The 24,484-nt window shown below is 39.1% G+C and overlaps 1 protein-coding gene across 2 annotated transcripts in view; it reads left to right on the forward strand.

Moving 5' to 3' along the window:
- LOC117885119 overlaps window positions 1-24,484 on the forward strand; it is a 103,461-nt gene that overhangs the window by 69,959 nt on the left and 9,018 nt on the right. For both annotated transcript variants that reach the window (XM_034786281.1, XM_034786280.1), the window contains exons 3-4: window positions 11,185-11,297; window positions 20,017-20,253. In XM_034786281.1, the coding sequence (XP_034642172.1) occupies window positions 11,261-11,297; window positions 20,017-20,253 (274 nt within the window). In that variant the 5' untranslated portion in view covers window positions 11,185-11,260. The remainder of the gene's footprint in view (window positions 1-11,184; window positions 11,298-20,016; window positions 20,254-24,484) is intronic.

Genomic DNA, 24,484 nt, shown 5'->3' on the forward strand with positions numbered 1-24,484 from the left:
GGGGGGGAGGAGGGGGAATGCGGGGTGCTCAGGGGAGGGCACGGAGTTAGGGCGGGGACTTTGGGGAAGGGGCGGAGTTGGAGCGGGGAAGGGACAGAGTTGGGGCAGGGCCAGGGGTGGGAAAGGGGCTGGGCCAGGGCCCCGTGGAATGTCCTCTTTTTTTATTTTTTAAATATGGTAACCCTAGTTGTATAAGCAGAAGACATCAATCTTGAGAGTTGTCAGACTGGCTCTTTTCTTGAATACTCTGTTAACTGTAAAAAAGAAAAATGCTGAAGTTACTCTGTGCCTTTCCTTATGCCCTGTTACAGAGGCAAGAATACGATTATCCCTCTATGACCTTACACATCAGCTCCTGTGTTTGTTTTCTTCTAAAAGCTGGATAGTGTATTAAAATAACAAACTCATCTGCTAATTATGTACATACTAAGTGGTAAAACTTCGCCTCACCTAACTTAAAACTTCTGCCTCAGTTATTCGCCTCTAATTCCAATTCTGATCTTCCAGGAGTGATAGGGGTTCTGAAGTAAACAACAACATGCAGAGTTTTCCAAGTGAAAATTGAAGAATGGCCTCTCTAAGCTACTCTAATTAATAAAATATTTAGTAGATTTATTGAAAATCCAAGATTTGGTATTAAACTATTGTGGATGGTTTAGTATTCATGAGATCAGTTGAATAACATCACTGGCTGGAGTAAGGCTTAATGATGGTAATGTAGATCCAGTGGCTGGATCTGCATCCTGGCCTGCCAACACCTCATTCCTCACCTGCAATTCTCCACTGCTTCTCTGCAGCAGCCGGCTCAATTAGGGGCACCCTACGGCACAGACAGACAGCGGGCCTCAGTCATGTGATGATTTTGGATGTAAATAAATGGAGGTTTGGAGAATAGCAACTAATTTTCTATAATTTCACTGTTATACTTGTGACATAAAGCAGGATTAAATTAGGGCTAACAAGATTAAAAGAGTGCTTTCTCATTTACACCATTTGAGGTATTTCGTCAGTGTCAAGGCTGGATCCCCACTTTGAACTTTAGGGTACAAATGTAGGGGCCTGCATGAAAAACTTCTAAGCTTAACTACCAGCTTAGCTCTGGTTCGGCTGCCACCATTTCAATGGATTCCCTTCCTGGGAAACCTTGAAAAACCTTCACCAAATCCCTGGTGAAAACAAATCCAAACCCCTTGGATCTTAAAACAAGGGGAAATTAACCATTCCCCTCCTTCCTCCCACCAACTCCTGGTAAATCAAGATCCAAACCCCTTTGGATCTAAAAACAAGGAAAAATCAATCAGGTTCTTAAAAAGAAGGTTTTTAATTAAAGAAAAAGGTAAAAATCATCTCTGTAAAATCAGTATGGAAATTAACCTTACAGGGTAATCAAACTTAAAGAGCTCAGAGGACTCCCCTCTAGTCTCAGGTTCAAAGTACAGCAAACAAAGATAAACACTCTAGTAAAAGGTACATTTACAAGTTGAGAAAACAAAGGAAAACTAACACGCCTTGCCTGGCTATTTACTTACAAGTTTGAAATAGGAGAGACTTGTTTAGAAAGATGTGGAGAACCTGGATTGATGTCTGGTCCCTCTCAGTCCTGAGAGTGAACACACACCCAAACAAAGAACACAAACAAAAGCCTTCCCCCCCCCCCCCAAGATTTGAAAGTATCTTGTCCCCTTATTGGTCCTTTAGGTCAGATGCCAGCCAGGTTACCTGAGCTTCTTAACCCTTTACAGGGAAAAGGATTTTGGAGTCTCTGGCCAGGAGAGGTTTTATAGTACTGTACACAGGACAGCTGTTACCCTTCCCTTTATAGTTATGACAGTCAGTAATACAAGGACAATGTTCAGAGGGGCTGAATTGTCACAGCTCTCATTGGAGTGAATGGGATCTGCAGGTGCTCAGTATCTCTAAAAATCAGGTCAGTTACTTAGGTGCCTAAACCTGGATTTAGGTTTCTAACAATAGACTCTGAGTTTCAAAATGTTGGCCATATTTAATATTTTAAATCCATCTTATTTATTATTAATAACAATTATTATTTGTACCACCCAGAGACCCTGAGACGGGGTCCTCTACTCAGCTCCTCCTGGGCATTCTGGGGATTAGCTTCACGAGGTTGATGCCCCTTCCCGCGGTTGCACACCATCTCTCTACCTCTCTCCCCAGTCTGCAGCCCCTCTCTCACTCCACAAAGTTGCTGCTGCCTTTTTGTGACTTAGCCCTCTGGCCAGGTCTCTCAGCATCAAACCCTTCTTGGGTAGAGTCCTTCAAAATCTCTTCTGTTCAGGGGGCATCCAGCAGTCCTCACACCTGGTGCCCTGACCCCATCACTCTTGCAGTGACACAGGCAGCCTTCCAGTTCACTGTCCCACTGGTGCTACTTCCCCAGTGGCAGGTATGGGACCCAGACCCACCCACTACTCTTGGTTTCATCCCAGGGACCCTACAACATGCAGACAAAGTATGTTCAGTCCCCAACTTTGCTACTTACTCTGTGGGCTGCTTCCTACCCTGCATCTCACAGGCTCTCTTTTCCATCCTGCTCTCCTTAGGGTATGCCCTTCCCTGCGGGCCAGGCCCCCCTACTCTATCCCTGAGTTCCCACCTTCCTTCTCTACTAAACAGAGGGTGACCACAAACTTCCTCCCAACAGATTTTGCTGCTGCCAGCTTTCTGGGTTTAAACTAGCCCAGCCCACCTCCGCTCAGGTGAGCTTCCCTCTAATCAATGCTGTCCATGCAGCCTATATCTCCCTCTTTTGCTGCTTAATTGGCTGATTGGGCCTGCCTGGCCTAATTCAGCCCTCTCAGAACCAGTGTGGGGAGTACACCCCACCACAGACCCCAGTCAAGATCAGAGCCCCGTTGTGCTAGGCACTATTGATATATAACAGAAACAATCAATGGGATTTAGACTCCAAAGGGTTAACATCCCTTTTGAAAATGGGACTTGGGATCCTAAACCAGTTAGATGTTGCAAGACTGAGCACAGCAACGCCAAAATACCTTTACAAATCTGGACCTTAATGACCTGCCAAAGGTCTATGCCAAGGCCAGGAGTAGAACCCAGATGATTTGACTCTCAGTGCAGGATTTTAACAGTAAGAGCATCCTTCTTCTTCCTGCTGCACACATTTATTTCAAAATGCGATGAGTATGGAGAGCATGTGATTAAATGTAAATGTGGTTATCCTGATTTAATTGTGCTTTGGTGTCTTTATTTCAAAATCTACTAAAATTCTCATTTTGAAATGAACATTCAAAAACAGGAACAGTGTATTGTTTATAAGTTGGATGGGTCACAGTTGTTTTAGTACATTCCTTAATCAAATTGAGTATATCATGCCAACAAACATTGTTTGTTTGTTTTTTTCTTCCAGAAAAGGTGTGTTAAAATGCTGGCACAGGTTGTTCATTTATATGTTAACCTTTGCCATTGAAAACACATGGTATAAGGCTGAAGGAGCATTAATAAGGCTGTCTTATAGGATAGCTAATGTGACACCAATTTTTAAAAAGGGCTCCAGAGGTGATCCCAGCAATTACAGGCCAGTAAGCCTGACTTCAGTACTGGGCAAACTGGTTGAAACTATAATGAAGAACAAAATTCTCAGACACAGAGATGAACATAACTTGTTGGGGAAGAGTCAACATGGTTTTTGTAAGGGGAAATCATGCCTCACCAATCTACTGGAATTCTTTGCGGGAGTCAACAAGGGAGAATCCAGTGGATATAGTGTACTTAGATTTTCAGAAGGCCTTTGACAAGGTCCCTCACCAAAGGCTCTTAAGCATAGTAAACTGTCATGGGATAAGAGCAAAAGGTCGCCAATCCCTGGATAACAGGGAAGGTCCTCTCATGGACTGGTAACTGGTGAAAAGATAGGAAACAAAGGGTAGGAATAAATGGTCAGTTTTCACAGTGGAGAGATGTAAATAATGGTGTCCCCGAGGTGTCTGTACTGGGGCAAGTCCTATTCAACATATTCATAAATGGTCCGTAAAAAGGGGGAAACATTTGAAGATGATACAAACTACTCAAGATAGTTAAATCCCAGGCAGACTGCAAAGAGGTACAAAAGGATCTTTCTAAACTGGATGAGTGGGCAACAAAATGGCAGATGAAATTCAATGTTGATAAATGCAAAGTAATGCACATTGGAAAGCATAATCCCAACTATACATAGAAAATGATGGGGTCTAAATTAGCTGTTACCACTCAAGAAGGAGATCTTGGAGTCATTGTGGATAGTTCTCAGAAAACATCCACTCAATGTGCAGCGGCAATCAAAAAAGCGAACAGAATGTTTGGCATCATTAAGAAAGGGATAGATAATAAGACAGAAAATATCATATTGCCTCTATATAAATCCATGGTGCACCCACATCTTCAATACTGCGTGCAGATGTGGTCGCCCCATCTCAAAAAAGATATATTGGAATTGGAAAATATTCAGAAAAGGGCAACAAAAATGATTAGGGGTATGGAACGGCTGCCATGTGAGGAGAGATTAGTAAGACTGGGACTTTTCAGCTTGGAAAAGAGATGACTAAGGGGAATATGATAGAAGTCTATAAAATCATGACTGGTGTGGAGAAAGTAAATAAGAAAGTGTTATTTACTCCTTCTCATAACACACAAACTAGGGGCCACCAAATTAAATTAATAGGCAGCAGGTTTAAAGCAAACAAAAGGAAGTATTTCTTCACACAATGCACAGTCAACCTGTAGAACTCTTTGCCAGAGCATGTTGTGAAGGCCAAAACTATAACAGGGTTCAAAAAAGAACTAGATAAATTTATGGAGGATAGGTCCATCAATCGCTATTAGCCAGGATGGGCAGGGATGGTGTCCCTAGCCTCTGTTTACCAGAAGCTGGGAATGGGTGACAGGAGAAGGATCACTTGATGATTACCTGTTCTATTCATTCCCTCTGGGACACCTGGCATTGGCCACTGTCAGAAGACAGGATACTGGGCTAGATGGATCTTTGGTCTGACCCAGTATGTCCGTTCTTATGTTCTTAAGTCACAATTCATGTTTTGCCTCTACTACAAGTTCTGTGGAATGGAGTACAGATGCTAAGATCTGTTTTCTTTCAAATACTTACTATAACTAGTGTGTACTATATGGTACAGAGCTTTACACAGTCATTTATCTGCCAATATATAATCAGGAAGCTTTACCATGTTATGAGCTCTGAAGACTAAAGTCTCTAAATTGTGCATTATGGTCTAAGCCCTGCATGGTTTTCTCTGTTTTAGAGGGAAGTTAAATCCAGTAGATCTCAGCTCGAGAGGTGCAAAAGTGGGGAAAACCACCACTTCCCAGTGATCCTGCAGAAGGCCCTCTTATTACAGACTGGAGTTCCCAAAAAGAATTGGAGGCATTTGCTGGCTGGCAGTCTATGGGAGGATGGCTATGGGGGCATGGGAGGGGATTTATGGATTTGGTGGGGGGAAAACCCTCTATAATTTCTGAGGCAACATAATCTGCCCCCCCAAAATAATTAGGAAGAAACTCAGCATATCTACCCACCTATTCGTGTTATTCCTCTGTAGGGGAACAAGGGTTTTTAAATTGTCCCTAAGTAATGTGTGTCACTCTTGTTAACAATAGTGGGAGTTAAATTAGAAGCATTTTGCATGTATATTCTGCATAACATACTGGCATTGGATCATAAATTGGTAAATTCAAGACAAGAGTATAAGCTTTTTTAAATATATCTAGTATCCATTACCTGCAGTTATTTCTGGTGATTTATGACTTTGGACCCTAGCTCTTTGTATGGGCATTTTGCAAGCTCATTCCTCCTTGAAAGAGGGGATTAGCTATGAAGAATTGCAGAATTACCCTTTTAGAGAACCTGCTTAACAGGAGGTTTGGGGGCTCTACCCACCAGTGGAGGGTCTCCACCGAACAGTCCAGTTGATCCAGGAAAAGCAAAGGACAGAGTACTAGAATGTATGGCTCTGATGTTCTCATTGCTGTGATCTGCCAAGAATGGTCTCTAATGCACTGGCTCCTGTTGGCAATCTCTGCCATTCTCTGTGTTTTAGTGACACTGCACTTAAGGCTTCATTCTAAATGATTGTTTTAAATATGTAGTAAACTAGAAACTGAATATGTCTGAATAATTCCACCTCCCACCCTCTAGGATGCCATATCAGGTGAATGCCCAGTGAGGAGGTGGTGCTAACTGCTAAATGGATGATTAAAATAATCCCCTGAAGAGTGAATTCCTTCAAAATATCTCATTACTAAGTTCACAAGTATTTCTATAGAAAAAAATGAAAATACCCCTTTCCCTACAGTGAGAGGCTAACTGTCCTTCTAACATGACAATTTAAGTTAATGTCCCAAGCATAACTGATTTTTCCTTCTAGTTACGCTTCAAGCTTCCTTGTTAATTAGCATATGCTTGAAAGAGCAACAGCTAATTATCTGAATATCTTTATGTGTTATGGCTTAAGGAAGATTTTGTTCTCCGGTTCTTTTTTAGTTCCTCTGTCATGATTACATATACTTACTAAGTTGTTTGGGAGATGTGAGTAGAGATGCATGGCATTAGCTGATTTCTATTTATAAGTAAGAAACAAACAAAAAAATTTAAAGGACTGGGAACCTTCAAGTGCACTCATTGGTCCCACTGCAACACATGTACAACTTTTAGGCCCATGAGCAGTCCCAGCCAAGTTAATGGGACTACTCCAATGTTTAAAGTGAAGTGCAAAGTACTACACTTGGGAAGGAAAAATCAAATGCAAAATGGGGTATAACTGACAAGGCAACGGTGTTGCTGAAAAAGATCTGAGCATTACAGTGGATCACAAATTGAATATGAGTCAACAATGTGATACAGTTGTGAAAAAGGTAAATACTATTCTGGGATGTATTAATGGAAGTGCCATATGTAAGACATGGGCGGTAATTGTTCCACTGTACTCAGCACTAGTGAGGTCTTAGCTGGAGCACTGTGACTAGTTTTAGGCACTGCACATTAAGAAAGATGTGGACAAATTGAGAGTCCAGAGGAGAGCAACAAAAATGATAAAAGGTTTAGAAAAAAAATCACTTATGAGGAATGATTAAGAAAACTGGGTATATTTAATCCTGAGAAAAGAGGATGGAAGGTGGACCTCATGATAGTCTTCAAATACGTTCAGAGCTGTTACAAAGAGGATGGTGATCAATTGTTCTCTATGTCCACTGAAGATAGGACAAGAAGGAATCTGCTTAATCTGCAGCAAGGGAGATTTAGGTGAGATATTAGAAAAATCTTTCTAACTAAGGGAATTAAGCATTAGAATAGGCCCCAAAGGGACATTGTGGAATCTCCATCACTGGAGGTTTTTAAGAACATGTTAGATCAACACCTGTCAGGGATGTTCTAGGTATGCTTGATTCTGCCTCAGCAGGGGGGTTTGTGTGTCTCTTTCAGCCCTACATTGCTATGGTTCTATGATTTTAGCTTATGTAATGGTCTAATAACGTTTGCTTTCTCTTTATAGATTCATACATTTTAAGACCATAAAAGACCATTGTGATCATATTAGATAGTCTGACTCCTGCAACAGTGTAAGGCATTGAATTTCACCTACTAATTGTTGCATCAGTTCAGTATCTTGTGGTTGAGTTTGAACATATTTTTTTAAAAAGCATTCAATTTTAAGCTAAAGACTCCAAGTGACAGAGGATGTTAATTATGTTTCTGTTAAACATTTGCACCTTATTTCTACTCTGAATTTGTCTAGCTTTAGTTTCCAGACATTCTAGCTTGTTACAGCTTTGTTTGGTAGATTAAAGAGCCTTACATTTTACTCCCTGTCTAAAGCAACAGAAGGTCCTGTGGCACCTTTAAGACTAACAGAAGTATTGGGAGCATAAGCTTTCATGGGTCAGAACCTCACTTCTTCAGATGCAAGTAATGGAAATTTCCAGAGGCAGGTATAAATCAGTATGGAGATAACGAGGTTAGTTCAATCAGGGAGGGTGAGGTGCTCTGCTAGCAGTTGAGGTGTGAACACCAAGGGAGGAGAAACTGCTTCTGTAGTTGGATAGCCATTCACAGTCTTTGTTTAATCCTGATCTGATGGTGTCAAATTTTCAAATGAACTGGAGCTCAGCAGTTTCTCTTTGGAGTCTGGTCCAGAAGTTTTTTTGCTGTAAGATGGCTACCTTTACATCTGCTATTGTGTGGCCAGGAAGGTTGAAGTGTTCTACAGGTTTTTGTATATTGCCATTCCTGATATCTGTCCATTTATCCTTTTGAGTAGTGACTGTCCAGTTTGGCCAATGCACATAGCAGAGGGGCATTGCTGGCACATGATGGCATATATAACATTGGTGGACGTGCAGGTGAATGAGCCGGTGATGTTGTAGCTGATCTGGTTAGGTCCTGTGATGGTGTTGCTGGTGTAGATATGTGGGCAGAGTTGGCATCGAGGTTTGTTGCATGGGTTGGTTCCTGAGTTAGAGTTGTTATGGTGCGGTGCGTGGTTACTGGTGAGAATATGCTTAAGGTTGGCGGGTTGTCTGTGGGCGAGGACTGGCCTGTCTAGGTACTTATACATTGTGATCAGGTTTCCTTTTAAAGTCTCTTTTTGATAAACTAAAAAAGATTGAGTTCCCTACGTTTTTCAGTGTAAGGCATGTTAGCCAGTCCAATTCATTCCTGTGACACATCTTTGTACTCTTCCTAAATTTTCAACATCCTGTCTTCAATGTGAATACCAGAACTAGATACAGTATTCCAGAAGTGGACTCACGAGTACAGTATAGATAAAGTTTAATAACCTCCTTGTTCCTAGTTGATATTTCCGTGCCCTATCGCCACAACATCACACTGGGAGCTTCTGTTCAGTTGGTTATCCAAAATGAATCCTAAGCACTTGTCTGAGTCACTGCTTTCCGGGATATAGTCCCCTATCTTGTAAGTTTGGCCTTGCATTTGGCCATATTGAAACACATAATGTTAGATTGTGCCCAGCTAACCAAGCAATGCAGATCACTTCCTACCAGGGGCCTCTCTTTGTGAGTATTTTTCACCTGCTCAACCTTTTCTCATCTGCAAACTTTATCAGCAATGATTTACTTCCTATTGTTTGTCACGCTCTATTGCTTTTTGTTTAAAATGAGATTTTAAGCTCTTGAGAGCAGGGATTGCATCTTCCTTTGTGTCTGTACAATGCCTAGTGCAAGGGAGCCCCAGGCCTAAGTGGATCTTTGAGTGCTGTTGCAATACAAATAAATAAATAACTATGAATAGTTCAAAAACTCACTATTTTGCGTAGATCTATCATCCATCTTTGGTCCGCTAAAATATTAATCCTGCAAAAATGGAAACGTCAATCCTCACAAATATTGATGCCCAGCTTGTTGATATGGCTGACCTCACAGCTAAGTACCAGCTGGCATCCTGCAGAAAAGGAATGCCTGAAAAATTCAAAGCAATTGGGGCTGACCTTTTAGTGGTCTGTGATTAACATGGACCCTGAGGATAGATATGCCGCTTGCCCTACCCTCCCTTTATACTAACCCTCTTTATTTACTTTGTGGATTATGGTGAATCTGGTATTTTGGTATATGTCTTGTATTTGGAAAAATTAATAAAAATTATAAGGAAAAAACCCTTTACTCTTTCATACATAAACTTAAAATTTAGCAGCCAAGAAGTTATCACTTCCCACCCAGCAGTTAGGTAAACACTCCTCCAGTAACTCTAATAAATACCTAGCAGGTAACTTCTGCTGCATTGTTTGGATTAAATAACAATACAAGTACATCTCTTTTATTCACTCTCCATGCACCCCTCCTCCAATATTGCCTAAGTACATATTTAATAGTCATGTCTCTCCATCCTATAGCAGTCTGCGTTTGAGATTTACCCATTCTGAAATGAGTATCTTCAGCAACTAATTTTCTGTGACAATTACATTAGATGGATCGGATCAGCCTGCAAGCTCCATGTGGCTGCTAGCTATTTTTCAGCTTTTTTTCTGTTGACTAGCAGCCATTTTTATTAGTTTGATGTAATTCACCGAAACAAAACACTTACCTTAAAATGGTAAAACATGAGTAAAGGCTTACACCTGAAAATGAAAATATTCAGCCAACCAGAATGCTGCTGTGAGGTCGTCATCCTCATCTGCTGCTCCAGTCATTGCACTGTCTTCCTTGAGTCCCTTTAGTAGCTACTCTTGCTTTGTCCACACCTCTGCTCATGCTTACATCTTTGTTACCATTTTATCTCACTCCCCCTCTCTATCAGCCCATGACTCCAACCTAACTGCTTTCTTTGAACTCCTTTGAACCCTTTCATAAGAGTGGGCATTCAGGGCTTCCCATTACATATGTGACTAATTTAAAATTGTTGTTTGTTTTTAGCAATAGACAACCTTAATTCTGGCATTTCCTTACTTTTGTGTGCTTGCCTTTGCAACCTTAATAAAGTTGATTTAACATAGGTATTTGGGTGTATTTTTGTCTAACTTGAGGATGGAAGTATAATTATCAAAAGACACATACGTCCAGTGTTTACTTTCTATTTATTACATTATCTTAACCAAACTTAAGCCACTAAATAATTACCTAAATCTTTGTGCTTTCAGCCTTTTATGAACAAATTGTTTAGGGGTGAAAAATAAACCAAGTCCCCAATCCTAAAATGTACAGTAGGTGAGCTATTTTTGAAGTGAGTGTGGCTCTGATGTGTTGGAAATTGCAGGATCGGGGCCAAAGTTTGTTAATGTTTAGCACCACTAATTGTATTGAGGAAAAAGGTTGTGTTAGAACTAGGCTTAACAGGATAGAAACAAGGTACAAGCTCAGTGCAACACAATGCCTAAAAGGCTCTCAAAAATTGTTTTATCTTGGTTGTATCAGTAGAGAGAGGCCAAGGACAGTGGTGATAACTAAGAGTTCTGTGTACAGGACGCCAATAATATCAAATTTCAAATTTAGTTTTCACTACATCTGCTACTTTTAACTTTCTGCAACTATCTCCTTAGAGTTCAAAGGCTCCTAATTATGATCCAGATAATATACTCTAGAGTACATATTATTGTGTAACATGAAAATAAAGTTCATCTTTGACATTTCCTTGAAAAGTTTTTTTATGTGATGTGCTATCCTGGAGGGGTCTTCATGAAATTTTAAACTCTTTTGCCCTTACAGATAATCAGAAAAAGTCTCCTGAGCTCATGTAGCTAAAGTCTACACAGCTCATGTAGAGGGACGTGGAGCTACAGCTATGAAAATTAAACGGCCAAAGAAATCAAAACAACCAGGTAATATTTCCTTTTGACTGAACAACTTTACTTAAAAAGTGATAGACATTGGACAAAAGCAGACTATTTTTTTTTATCCACAAACTTTATGGTCCAGATCATCATCTGGTGTAAATTGGTTGACTTCAAAGGAGCTACCCAGATCTAAACCAGCTGTGAAGCTGGTGATGATTCAGATAAATTAGATCCTGGATCCTAAACACTTCTGATTGTAGTTTTGCAAAATCAAATTCCAATCAATGAGGTTTGGCACTCTGATGTAAAACCCAGCCTCATCCCCCCTCATCCAGTAAATGAATCAACTTAAAAGCATTTTTGTTTCAAACTTTTTTTTTTTCTTCCTGGGAGTTTGGAGTACATATTTTGGGTTTGTTGTGGTTGAACATCAGGACTAACATGGAGATTGTAAAATCCAGGCTTAAGCCTATACTTGTGCTTGGACAGTTTGATTCATTTAAAAAAATGCTTTTCAGTTTGCATCCTAAATACCTTGAGTTGGAATGCATGATGTGAAAATGAAGTTCTGTTGATTTACATAAAATATTATGAAATAATTTTAAATAATAAAATAATTGTCATTGTAATGAAAATAAATATAAGATAATAAGAGAGGGGTTTTTAAAAGGGCCTAAATGATTTAGGAACACAAGTTCCACTGACTTTCAACTTCCTCGATTTCATTGAGATATGTGCTTTTAAATACCTTAGGCACTTTTGAAAATCTTCCCCAGGTGGCAACAACAATCCAACTGCAATTGAAGTCAAGACATATTGTGAAGCTCAAATTCAGGGTAAATGTGATAAGCTTTGTGAAAGTTTTTTAAATTTATTTACACAGGGTAAGAGGATGCCTCAGTTTTCTGTACAGTGGGATTGTTTATTTTGGTATCTAGAATAATTGATATTAGTTCTTGTAGATTTAAATATTAAAATCTAGTCACCTCTGAAATTGATCTGTCCATGTTTATTGCTGTGTTATACAATGGGAAGGTTACTGTATTATTTCAGCTGGGAGATAACTCTCCTGACCCTTCTCATGTTCCTCTTCTGAACTGCAACACATACATGCATATATACTTGGGATCAATCTTGTATTGTTCTGGGGCTTCTGGGTGAAAAGTGAATAGCACACAGAGACTCTTCATCATGCGCAGGATCCTTCCACGTGCAGGATATGTGCTAGCTAGATGTACTCGACTAACATCATTCTATACCCAACGTACCCAAAAGCAGAATGGTGTGCAGGTGCGTAACATGTCCAATCTCCCAAGTCTATAAATCTTAATCATGAGGATGGTGCATAGGATGTCTGTAGAAAAGAAATGTTTGAGTCTTAATTGTGTGTTTTAACCACTGCCACACTGGTGATCGCTGGTAACTGGTGGATCACCATGTTGCTTCTGTTCATATAAGAGGCAAAATATTCCCCGTAGCTCACAACGTGTTGGCTCTTTGTCTGCAGTCTAGAAAAATGACAAAAATCTTACTTAACACCGCTGATAACTTGGAGCTGTGATATTAATCAAAATCACTTCAAAGGCAATCATGTCTTTATTTGATAGACATAGTGACATAGCTATGAAGCACGTTTTTTTTAAGTGATAAAATACGTGAATAGCCTTTGTATTCATATGGGATATTTACAATACGGTCACTGCAAATGTAAAATACATAATATCCAATTTTATTTCATATGATTTTATCATTCAAATTAACCCAGGACCTCATTAACAACTAGGGTCATGTGAAGTCACAATCACGTCTCAGGAGGAGCTGAACATAAGGCACTGTTGCCTACCCTGGCCATTTTATTATAAGTCCTGCAATATTTGGTGGTGTTCTTAAAGCCCCAGCTGCTGCAGTCAAGAAGCAGCATGAAAATCTTTTACAAAATAGTAAGTTTCTCTCCATCATGCTTGAGGAGAAGAGCTTTAACAACGAAGCCAATTGTAGCCTAAAGGTTCAGAAAGGCAAATAAAAAGAACCCCCCCAGATTGTTTATTTTTAATAAACCTCATGATATTTGACTGCTTGGGGATGACGATACTTGATAAAGCGTAATCCAACATAGTAATCCTCTAAATATGGAGCTTTGCTATTTTGGAATTCAATATTTCACAGTGATGCTTGTGTTTAATTCAGATGTTCTGAACCTGTACGTTTTGGACCCAACTGTGTAATCCTTACTGTGCTGAGGAACAATTATTCAAGAAAATAGCTGCATTGTCACTGGAGCCAATGGGATTAATAATTTTAGGAAGTACTCACCAATGAGTTCCAAAATTGGGCCCTCTGGCTTTTTCCAGCGAGTGGCTGCATGGCTCGCTCATCTTTTGGCTACAGAATATTGTTGTTTTTTTGTTGATTTGCCAGTTAGCAGAAAAGTACTAACCAAAAGCAATTTATGTAAGAAGTAAACAGGGAAATGTTAAGAAAACAAAAATGTTTGTGAAAGTGCCAAACTAAGCTTAGCTTTGAAAATGATCTCGTAGTATGAAGAAATAAAGATGAGTGTAATTGGCCTATGCACTACCAGGCAAGAAATGATACCAAATTATTAGCTGTAATTTTCCTTTCCTAAATGAACTCCCAAGTTCTTTGATGAACATAGCAGAGGAAATTACCACAAGTATCATTCAAAACCAACAGATGTCCAAGATCAGAGGTGATTCATTCTCATGTTGTTGAGGATATCATTTGTCACCAGTCATTCAGCTAGATATTCATCACCAAACTTCTTCCCTGAAGTAAAGTTAGATAAATTGGATCAAGAAAACAATGGAAATGTTGTGTAATTGTGTGCCTGTTAGGGATTTTCTTTGCTGGCATGTATTGAGTGTGTGTGTGCGTGTGTGTCTGAATCTGGATGGAGGAAAATAAAGAGTAATTCTTATATAACATTTCCTTCCATAGTTCTCAAAGATTTTTACAGTGTGGGTAAGTATCATTGTCCTCATATTATAGAAGAGGAAACTAAAGGCAAATTAAATAGAAAATCTTGGATCGTGGAACAAAGGCACCTGTTCTGTCCATACCAGTGAAACTGCTATAATCATTTAAGGATCATTTCCCTGGCTAGATTTCAAGGCCAGCCTTACCATATTTAAACTTGCACTGCCCTTAGTATTGTTGATCACTCTCCCCTTCTCTTCATCTTACTAGAGCTACTTGAATATTTTCCAACAAAACTTGAGGAGCTGGAGCTGAGTCTCTGGGGTAGGGAGCCTGCCAGCCACACAGTACTCCAGCTAGAGCCTGGCCTCTGTTGGTAGGTAGGATCCCCAGAAGACAGCCTGACAGCCCCCAGAACCCCAGCTGGAGCTAGATCTCTTGGCACTGGTAGGTTCCCTGCTCCACCAGCCCTGGAATCTGGATGCCTTGGAGTCCCCAGCCAGGGGCATTCTTCATGGAGAGGCTGCCCCAGAGCCATGGATGCTGAGAGCTGGTCCTAGGATTTCCAGATTCCCAACTCTGTGGCAAGGACCTTGGAAATCCTGAGAGCCCCATCTCAAGCTAGGAGCCTAACAGCCCCGAGAGCCATTTTCAGAAGTGACATTGGCACTTAAGAGTCTCCACTTTCGAGACTGAGGCTCCAAAGTGCCTCCTAAAGTACTTTTGAAAATGGGACTTTGGCTCCTGAGTCACTTAGGTGTCTTTTGAAAATTTTACTCAATGACAGGTGGATTAATCCAAAATATGGCAATGTCAATTATTATTTTTATGTGACGTCTATTCTCTTGTATGAAAAGGCCCTGAAAGGCACTGATCAGAGTTAATGAAAAAGGGCTCTCCTTCCTTAGAGTAACAGTGTGAGGAGAGGAGAGTGTTGAACCTCAATGCACATTTTATGTTGCTCAGCCTCAAAGAACTCTTCTGGACCCCATTAACAAAATGCTGAGGTGGCCTGAGTCTCTTTTGAAATGAATAGGTGTAGTTTGGATGGGATTATTTTTTGCCCAAATGACAGCAGAAATCAAGTGTATGTAACAAAGAAAGATAATGAGTCTCAGAGATAAACTATGAGATTTGAGAAGTGTCTATTTTTCACATAACAGGTCTGTTATGAAAATCATAATTCACAAGGTACCCTTGAAACTGTGTTTTTACAGCTTAGTTTGGTCTTCTAATCTCTCTGTCAACTGGCTCCCACTAGATTTATATCTGATATCAAATACAGTCCTAAATTAAGATGAAAAATTCAGAGGTAAAATGTTCAGTGTTGTCTGATGATGAGACAAATCCAGGTCAAAATGAAGGAATGGGAAAAACAACTTAGATCCAGTGCCTTCTGACAAATACAAGTACTGGTCTGCTAACACAGCAGCATGAAATCAGTGCTTTGTGCTTTACAACTCTTTATGTTTGCCTTTAAAAACGGTCTTTAAGTTTGTTAAAAATTTTAAGCTAAAATTAAGGATGTTTTGCTTTTTTATGGGTCCATGAAGATTTGATTTCTCTGCCCCAATTGTTGGTGGTGAAAACTTTCATTCACTAAATTCTACCTGTCCTTCAAAGCCATAATATTTAAATGTGATTTCAGAAAACAACCTTTGCAAATAGACTACATTCACAATATTATTACAATATGTATGGTTGATCTTTAGGATGTAGCCAATTCATGTTGATATTCAGAGAAAAAATTCTGAATTGCAATATAGCAACTTTTCCTGGTAAGTGGAGTATCAAGTTAAAATTTATATTAACTTCTCTTTACCTCAGTGTTTCTCAAATTGGGGAATTTGTGTAGGGAAAGCCCCTGGTGGGCCGGGCCAGTTTGTTTACCTGTCCCGTCTGCAGGTCCAGCCGATCGCGGGCGACTCCCACTGGCCACACGCGGTTCACCGCTGCAGGCTAATGAGAGCTGCTGGAAGCAGCGGCCAGTATGTCCCTCGGCCTGCGCCGCTTCCAGCAGTCCCCATTGATCCGGAGCACCAAACCGCGGCCAGTGGGAGCCGCGATCAACCGGACTTGTGGATGGGGCAGGTAAACAAAGTGGCCCGTCCCGCCCGGGGCTTTCCCTACACAAGCGGCGACCCCAGTTTGAGAAACACTGCTTAAACTAAACCTATATGTTAAGAAAAGTACACCTAAAATACTTGAAAAGATGTACGAAGTCTAAAAACCTGTGGCTGAAATTTCTACAGGCCAGAATCTACCATGACATTAAGTGGTACCTTAGTGCACTAGTCCCACTGAAAGCAATGGGATTACTTGCAGAGGAAGTCCCCAGTCCTGCATTATGAGCCTGCATGGAAAAGCACCAGTGAAATCAATGGGATTCTGCCCTCAGAATCACAAGGCTTGGAGCTTAAGACACTACATGGTATTGGGAAGGCTCTGTCAGTAGCCCTAGACAATGTACAGCTTTTGCGGGATCTTTTTTCTAAATAAATACATCCTCTTTTCACATGTACTGTGATGGATTTGACACAGGTATATTTAGGATTAGATGGGCATTTTGGGTGGTAGGATGAAGGGCACAAATATAAACCAAATCTAAACACAGGGATGAATTCTGTGCTGAGTCAAACCCCACGTCAATCAATGGGGCAACAGAGGATGTAAATCAGTGCAACATTTGGCCCAAGTCCTTTCAGAACATTTTTCTTGAACATTTCAACAACAAACTATTTTTGCACAGACGCTATACACTGGAGAAAGCTATTTTTGAGGTGATTCATATCCTGATGTTCATAAATAATGTGATCATTTCTGCATTCAAATGTGAAACATTTCCACTGGGTCTAGAAGAAAAAATCCACAGCATAGTGTACCTGTCCTAAAATATAATCATGGTTACATGATTGAGCAATCAAACATGACTACACTCTGATAGAAAACACTTAATGGTTAGTTTTACACAGTCGTTTAAGGCCTTATTGTTGAAGTTGTTCACTGCCTAATGTAGTAGAGCTACTTACCACTACGGTGCTGGCATTGTATTATATTATAGCTGCTGGTTTCACAGAATGAATTGCTAGAATCTGGCCCTCATGGTTTCACATTTTGATTACTGTAATGTCTCCCTTTCTGGCCTCCCTAACAATCACACTCCAGTTCATACAAAACATAGCAGCTAAGATCTTTTACCTTGCCCATCACTCTGACCACATCTTTCCTGCCCCACCTTCTGAATCTTCCATCTGACTCCCTGTTTTCCATCACAAGTTTAAATATCTGGTCTTCAAAGCCATTTACAATGTGTCCCTACTTTACTTTTATATCCTTGGCTCTAACCATGTTTTCCCCCTCTGTTCAGTGAAGATCCTAGCCTTGCATGGCCCTTAATTTGCTATTCTCACAAATGTCTCCATTTTGCCCTCTACACATGGACCATCTCCCTCAGGTGATCCATAAGAATCATCTTGCTTCCTCTCATCTTGCAAATCCTTGCTTCTGACCCTCTTCTGTCTTGGGAGCTACAAGATATCAACCAACTACAGATGAACTAGGATGAATAACAATCAAGGATAGCTGATTGTACTTATTTGTTTATCATATATTACACTCTATGTTGCAGCTTGTTTCTGATTAGATTGTAAGCTGCCTGGAGCAGAGACAATGTATTCTTCTGTGTTTATACAGCATCTACCACCATGTTGTCCTAAACCTACATGGGGCTGTTAAGTGTTACCAAAATAAAAACAAATAGTGATATTGACATAATAATCTTCTCAAATAAGTCCTGTGATCACTATGTTGGGGATGATGATTTTCTGTTAGGATTAGATCAAGGTTACAAAAAGTCAATTATTCATAAAGGCACATCATCTCTTTTCTCAGAACAAGAGAATTTTTGCAGCCAAAACTTTGTAAACTGGCAGGGAAGTTGCTCAGAGTCTAAGAACTGACAGGCAGCTTGCAAACAGATGGTAGAGCCCTGCTCTTTGTGAACTTTTGCCCTAGAAAGTTAGAAAGAGAGAGGGAAAAAAGAGAGAGAAGAAATGCTCATTAGTGAGGTGAACATTTGTTCTAAATTAATTTTTTCTTATTCAGTCACACATTTACAATGAGTTTTTAAAAATAAATTGAAATATTGCCAAATAGCCTAAAAATAATTCAGATACAGGCAAACAGGTGTCTTGGGAGGGTGATTTGAACACTTTTGCTTTTTGTGTGCTAGAAGATTGTGTGAACAAATTTTAAAATATATTTTTGTAGTTACAAGCATCTAAATGGTATGATGGTGGCCTAGAATCTGGATTATGTCACAGATTGCATTAAAAAATGTGAACAAAACTTTCCTCCCTGCAGGTTTAGCCTCTAGTTTCAATTACAATTGGAAATTTATTTAAAAGAAATGCAAATTACCCATTGGGTAGGCAAAGCACGCGCTGCCTATTATTTTTACTCCAGTAGTATAACTTTGTGATTTAAGAGTAGTCTCTAAAGTGCCACAAGTACTCCTGTTCTTTTTGTGATTTAACTTTGTTATACTGGGAACTGTGATATTCTTAGAGTGTCTGGTCTTAGTGTGTTCCAAGTATAGCTGTAAGAGTTAAGGCCCACTGGGCCAAGCACTGTCCTCAATGATGCAACCTAGGGTTTGTGGAGTAGTAAGGGTGTAATGAGGCATTAAAATGTTGCTTTAACTTTCTGAAGAGTTGCACAGGATTTAGCTATCTACAATAACCCCCTCTAAAGCCAGTGGGAGTCTTCTGCCTCTTGAGTTCCAGGCTCCAACCAAAGACCATCATGAGGGCCACCTCTGGTGATCCAGGTGACTATAGAATTCTAACGCTAATAACATTGATAATAGAGGCATAGGTACGAATGTATGTACATTGCATTATTTTAAATATTTTTCTGGGTATGAAAAATATTTCTTCCTTCCTTCATTGAGTATATAGGACTGTTTCCTCATTGTATCACTATTTACTGTGTTAGCCCAAAGTTTAAATTCTTAGAACTTGACTACACACACAGTTATGTTTTATGCACTGGATAGTTTGTTTTCTAATTCAAATTAGTTACATTGATATGAACCCCCTCAGTGGGTCCTCTAAAATTTGCACCAAACTTATATCTTTTTATTTTAGTTTGGTAAGTTACCAAATTATTGTTGTTGTTGTTGTTTGTGGGTTTCTAAAACTTTCATACACAAATCCCACCCCTTCTTCTCTTTGCCCCATTGCCCCAGCCCTCAGCTCCATGTCATGGCATGTCCATTTGGCTGATGAACTAAGAAAAGGTGACCGTTCCTCTCTTTGGAGATTAGGAAAATCCCCCCAACATTGGACAAAGGGTTGCTGCACTTCCATGAAGGTTTGAGCATGCTTGCAACAGTTTTTTGATTTTTAAGTGGTTCAAAAAATCTACAGTTAACCTAGAAGACTCTTAGTGCAGGTCCTATACATGTTTGTTTTCTGCATCCTGTTATTTAGTGCACAATGCAGAATAAACATTGGACTATTTCGTATAAAGGGAACTGTCCCATTTATATGAGAAGAATCACAGTTTGCACTATTGTCACCCCACTCATATAAAAAACAGCTTATAAATCTAATTAGATCTGAAATGTCTCCAAAAATTAGTTGTGCAACAAATGTTGTCTCAGTAATATCATTTATTATCTTGTGCTTTCTCTCTTCTTAAATAGCCTTTATTGCTTAGCAGGTTGCAACTTACTACTAGCAAGAATGCATTATTCAAGCCTTTCACTGTGCCACAGCAAGTGACAGCGTGTCATGTTTTTAATTGTCTCTCTTGAACTCCACAGATACGATTCCTCCAACCATAACAAATTGCCCATGGGACATTACCATAACCACCGAGACTGATCCAGTACAGGTCAGCTGGGAACAACCTGAAATTAGCGACAACAGTGGGGTGTTTACCTCAGTAGCTTCAATATCCAGTGGCTCCTGTTTCCGGTATGGAACTCATCAAGTGCAATACACCGCCCATGATGAAGCAGGAAATGAAGCCTCCTGCCAGTTTAAAGTTACCATCCAAAGTAAGTGCTATTATTGACTGAAGTTTAAGAAAGAAAAACAATCAGGATCCTGAAAACTGTTATGAACCAGATTTACGAATTTGAAGTAGAGCTGTTTGCTTTAATGCTACCTCTTTGGCAGTAATATTTCCTGTAAACAGTTGGATGTTCACCAAACCATGAATATTTTGCTGTTCATATCAAGTCCTATATACCAAGTGCTATGATTATATTAGGTGTAATAAGAATTGTATCTTTCAAGTACGTTTTGTGGCCAGTGGGCCAGATCCTCCACTGGCCTCAATTGGTAGGACTTCATTAACACCAGGAAACAGTTGTGGCAACTGTGGAGTAACTGTTGGAAAATCTTTTTAATGACAACCACTATTTGCCTGAGATGTGAGCAAGAGTTAAGAAGTAGTCAGCCAAGCACTGAAATATTCAGAAAGCCCTTGTCGTCTGACACTGATTCCCTGCAGTACTGATTTCCGAAAACGGTGCTTTCCAAAATGAAGCTAAAACAGGTAACACTCTTCCTGCTATTTCTCTATACCCATTAATAATCCCTTGTCTACACACACCAACTGTACTAATTTTAGCTGAACTGTTTTAGAAACTGATGTACTTAAGTCAGTGCAGTCACCATTGTGTGGACAATCTTAAATTAGTTTGAGTGCTTTACATTGATTTAAGCTAAATTAATATAAGGCTTTCTCAACTGATTTAAGATTGTCCCCACAAGGGGGTTGCACCCCCTTTATTATATCAGTTTCTAATGATTTAGTTAAATTAGCACAATTTTTATGTGTAGAAAAGTCCTGGCATTTGAAAGATCCGGATGAAGATCAATGGCAAATGGATAGACCAATTCTTTAGTCAGTAGGGTTTGGATTTAAAAAAAAAAAAAATAATTAGGACTTCTCTGAAATTAGCCATGTTGTTTCTTTAGGTCTCATTTTAATTAAACTGCTCTATTTTAAGCAGAAAGATTTTTTGCTATCATTGATTAACATTTTTAAATGAAAATGAAAATGCAAGTGATACTTGAGTTAAGCCACAGTGCTGACAACTTGATTACTAGAGGTGGAAGAAAGAAGAAATAGAAAATTACTTTTCTTATTTGGGATCTCCTAGAAGCCATAATATAACAGCAAGCTTCATCAACGTGGTGGGAGAAAGCATTAAAGACATTTACTGAATATCTGTGTTTTGTAATTATGTGAACAGTTTTACTGTACAAAACCCCACAATCATGTGTGTCATTTCTGCTGTGTCTACATTAAGGAATTCTTGTAAAAACTTCCTCACTAGAGACCAAATGCAGAACAGGTTTTGACAGGCTTAATTAAGGGGATCAAATACTAGCAATTGCTGGAACCTCATGGCTGGTGCTGGCACCAATGAGGGTTCTATTGTTAAATCTCCTAGTGTGGACACATATTACTGGTGTGTATTGTATACTGCTATTATTCCTTTGCCATATTTTTAATATAAAAATAACATTCATATAAGAGCACTCCCTTTTCCATAAATAATCCATACCTGACCTTTTCTTTCCCTTTTTTCCTTTTCACTATGGGATCTTCCCCATCTTCCATATAGCTACAGCTTGTACAGTATCTGTAGAATTTGATGAGACAGTTAAATACCCATGTCATTACAGAATGCTATACTTACCCCACAAATCGCAGTAGGTGATGGATGCAAAAAATACACTAACTTTTGTAGGATTTAGTTTTCACAAGAAAACTGAAGCAGTTTAAATTATGGTCTAATACTATACTCAATAGTGATTTACTTAAAACCGGTTGAAAAGACTGTGTGGACATTCTTATTTTACGTTACACTATGTTTATTTTGGATTATCTTAAATTGATTAGGAATTTGGTTTAAGCTAAATTGAAATAAGCCACTTTTAAACTGAAATAAGAGTCTCTACACAGGGGTTTGCACTGTTTTAACTAAATGGATTTATAAACCAATCTAAGTTGAACTAGAGCAACTTTGTTTTGTAGACAAGGCCTAAATTAGGGAAGGTGGAACAAATTCCATTAGATAAGAATGATCATTTTTAAGTTTTAAAAAGTTTTCATGTCCCTGTTCATTTGGCTTCAGGCAAATGCAGAAGTGCTGAAAATTCATGGGAGAGGCTAGTTTCATGCTATTTATACATGTCCTCTTTACAATCAGGTTTTAAATACCGCAGGCCTAGTCCTCCTCCCCACCCTTAGTATTTTAAGTACTTAATGCTTTCAGCTAAAGTGCAAAGCAATGTTAAAAAAAAGAAAACTGAATTTTCTTCAAACCTCAGAGACACAAGGTGGATGAGGTAATATTTTTTATTGGGCCAACTTCTGTTGGTGAAAAACTCAGAAAAAGGCTCAAGTTTGGTTTGGGTAAATTTCAGATGAAGGTTGTGTTTTGTTTAAATTTTATTTGAACCAGTTCACAATTTCTACCAGCATTATTCCCCTGCAAAATCTGGCGTCGTTCTGTGCACATACATGACAGCTGTCTAGTGGAAAGTGTGGCATTAGTGCATTTATAAAGGTGTTTGTTTAGCTACCTGTTGCAAATAGCAACTGCAAGAACTAAAGCTGTAACTGTGCTGAAGTTGGGCAGGATCCCAGTTCTTTTGGGGGGGAGGGGGAGGAATAAAATGAAAAGCAAAGGTTCAAGATATTGTTGATGAGATAACTAACAATTGTGTTTACGTGTTTTTATTTTCCCACAAATTGTTATTTCAAAACAGAAGAATACATTTATGACTTTTTAGTTGGACTCTGTTCTGCTATTTAGAAGAGAGCTAATTACACATATTGTTGTACCATGATAACACCACACCAGCTCTATCCAGCCAACCAGCCTAGATTATTCAAGATGTCATATTTATTTATTTAAAAAAAAACTTTGGCTGTTTATCAGGAAGTGACTTCAATGAGGAAGCACAGTAATTCAATTATCAAACACTCCTCTCTATCAACTAAATACACATGAGCTGAATGTAAGAAAGTGCATCTGAAGAAGTGAGGTACTTACCCACCAAAGCTTATGCTCCCAATACTTCTGTTAGTCTTAAAGGTGCCACAGGACCCTCTGTTGCTTGTTAAGTGGGGACAATATACATTGTCTCTCCTGATAGGGAGTTGACAGTATCCATTGTCTCAAAGACAGTAACTCCTTTGAAATGCAAGAATTTAGAGTGAGAGATTGCTTTGAAGTTTCATTAGCTCCCTTTTGCTTAAGCCCCAGATGGCAGACCTAACAGTTTTGATTGACACCTGTATTGTGACTGCATGTAGTGATTCTGCATTACAGTCACATGGTCATCGCAAAGGCTATAGTGTGTTTGAATAGAGTTAAAAACATCTTCCCATAGACATTTGGGAGATGGCTGAAGAGCAGTAATGGAGAAAGTGACTGGTCAGAGTGTGGCATTGAACTTAGAGGAGTTTGCTGGAGATAGAAAGGGCCACGTTATGTGAATTAGAGAGCTAGCCCCTCAAATCAGTTTAGCTTCATTATTTATGCCAGTTTACTCCGGCTGAGGATTTTGCCCATCAGCTGTATTTTGCTTTTGTCATCTAGTATCACTGTTCATGAGTTTGCACAACTAAATGAGCCTACATAATATCCGGTCTGGGTCAAGTCATTGCTCTCCCACACAGGAAAACTAGATTCGCAGCTAATCAAATAATGGGGAACTAATTCTGCAAAAAAATGCAATTTGTTTCCATTTTGTAGGATTCAAATCAGAGCTTTCTTTCTTTCTTTCTTTCTTTCTTTCTTTCTTTCTTTCTTTAAATTTTGATTTTAATAATTTTGAATTTGCATATTTTTTCCCTTCTCCACTGTCCCATTTTTTGGCTATTGAATGCTATAAAAAATGATGCCCCAGGCTTCTTCCACTGTTACATTTTTTTCTTTTTTCTTTTGTTACATTGAACCCTTTTCCAACTTTGGAAAAATTACAAAATGACAAAAGAAAAATGAAAAAGTAAAGTAAAAGCAAACATATCCCAGACATAATTCATTCTGCTGCACACAGTGGAACAAACAAGAAAACTGAATATCTGACATTTTAAATTTCTTAATTTTAATATTTTCAGTTTCATTTCCAGTAAAACTTGAAAAAAAAAAAAAAGAAGAAGAAGACGACTCCTTGAAGGTGTTTGGTTTTGAAAAATGGAAAAGTTTGATTAAAAAAAATGTTTTGAACATACAATTTCAGAGAGTTCTAGAAATAACCAAC

This window comes from Trachemys scripta, chromosome 11 (genome assembly GCF_013100865.1).
Source record: "Trachemys scripta elegans isolate TJP31775 chromosome 11, CAS_Tse_1.0, whole genome shotgun sequence".
In the NCBI taxonomy this organism is placed as follows: Eukaryota; Metazoa; Chordata; order Testudines; family Emydidae; genus Trachemys; species Trachemys scripta.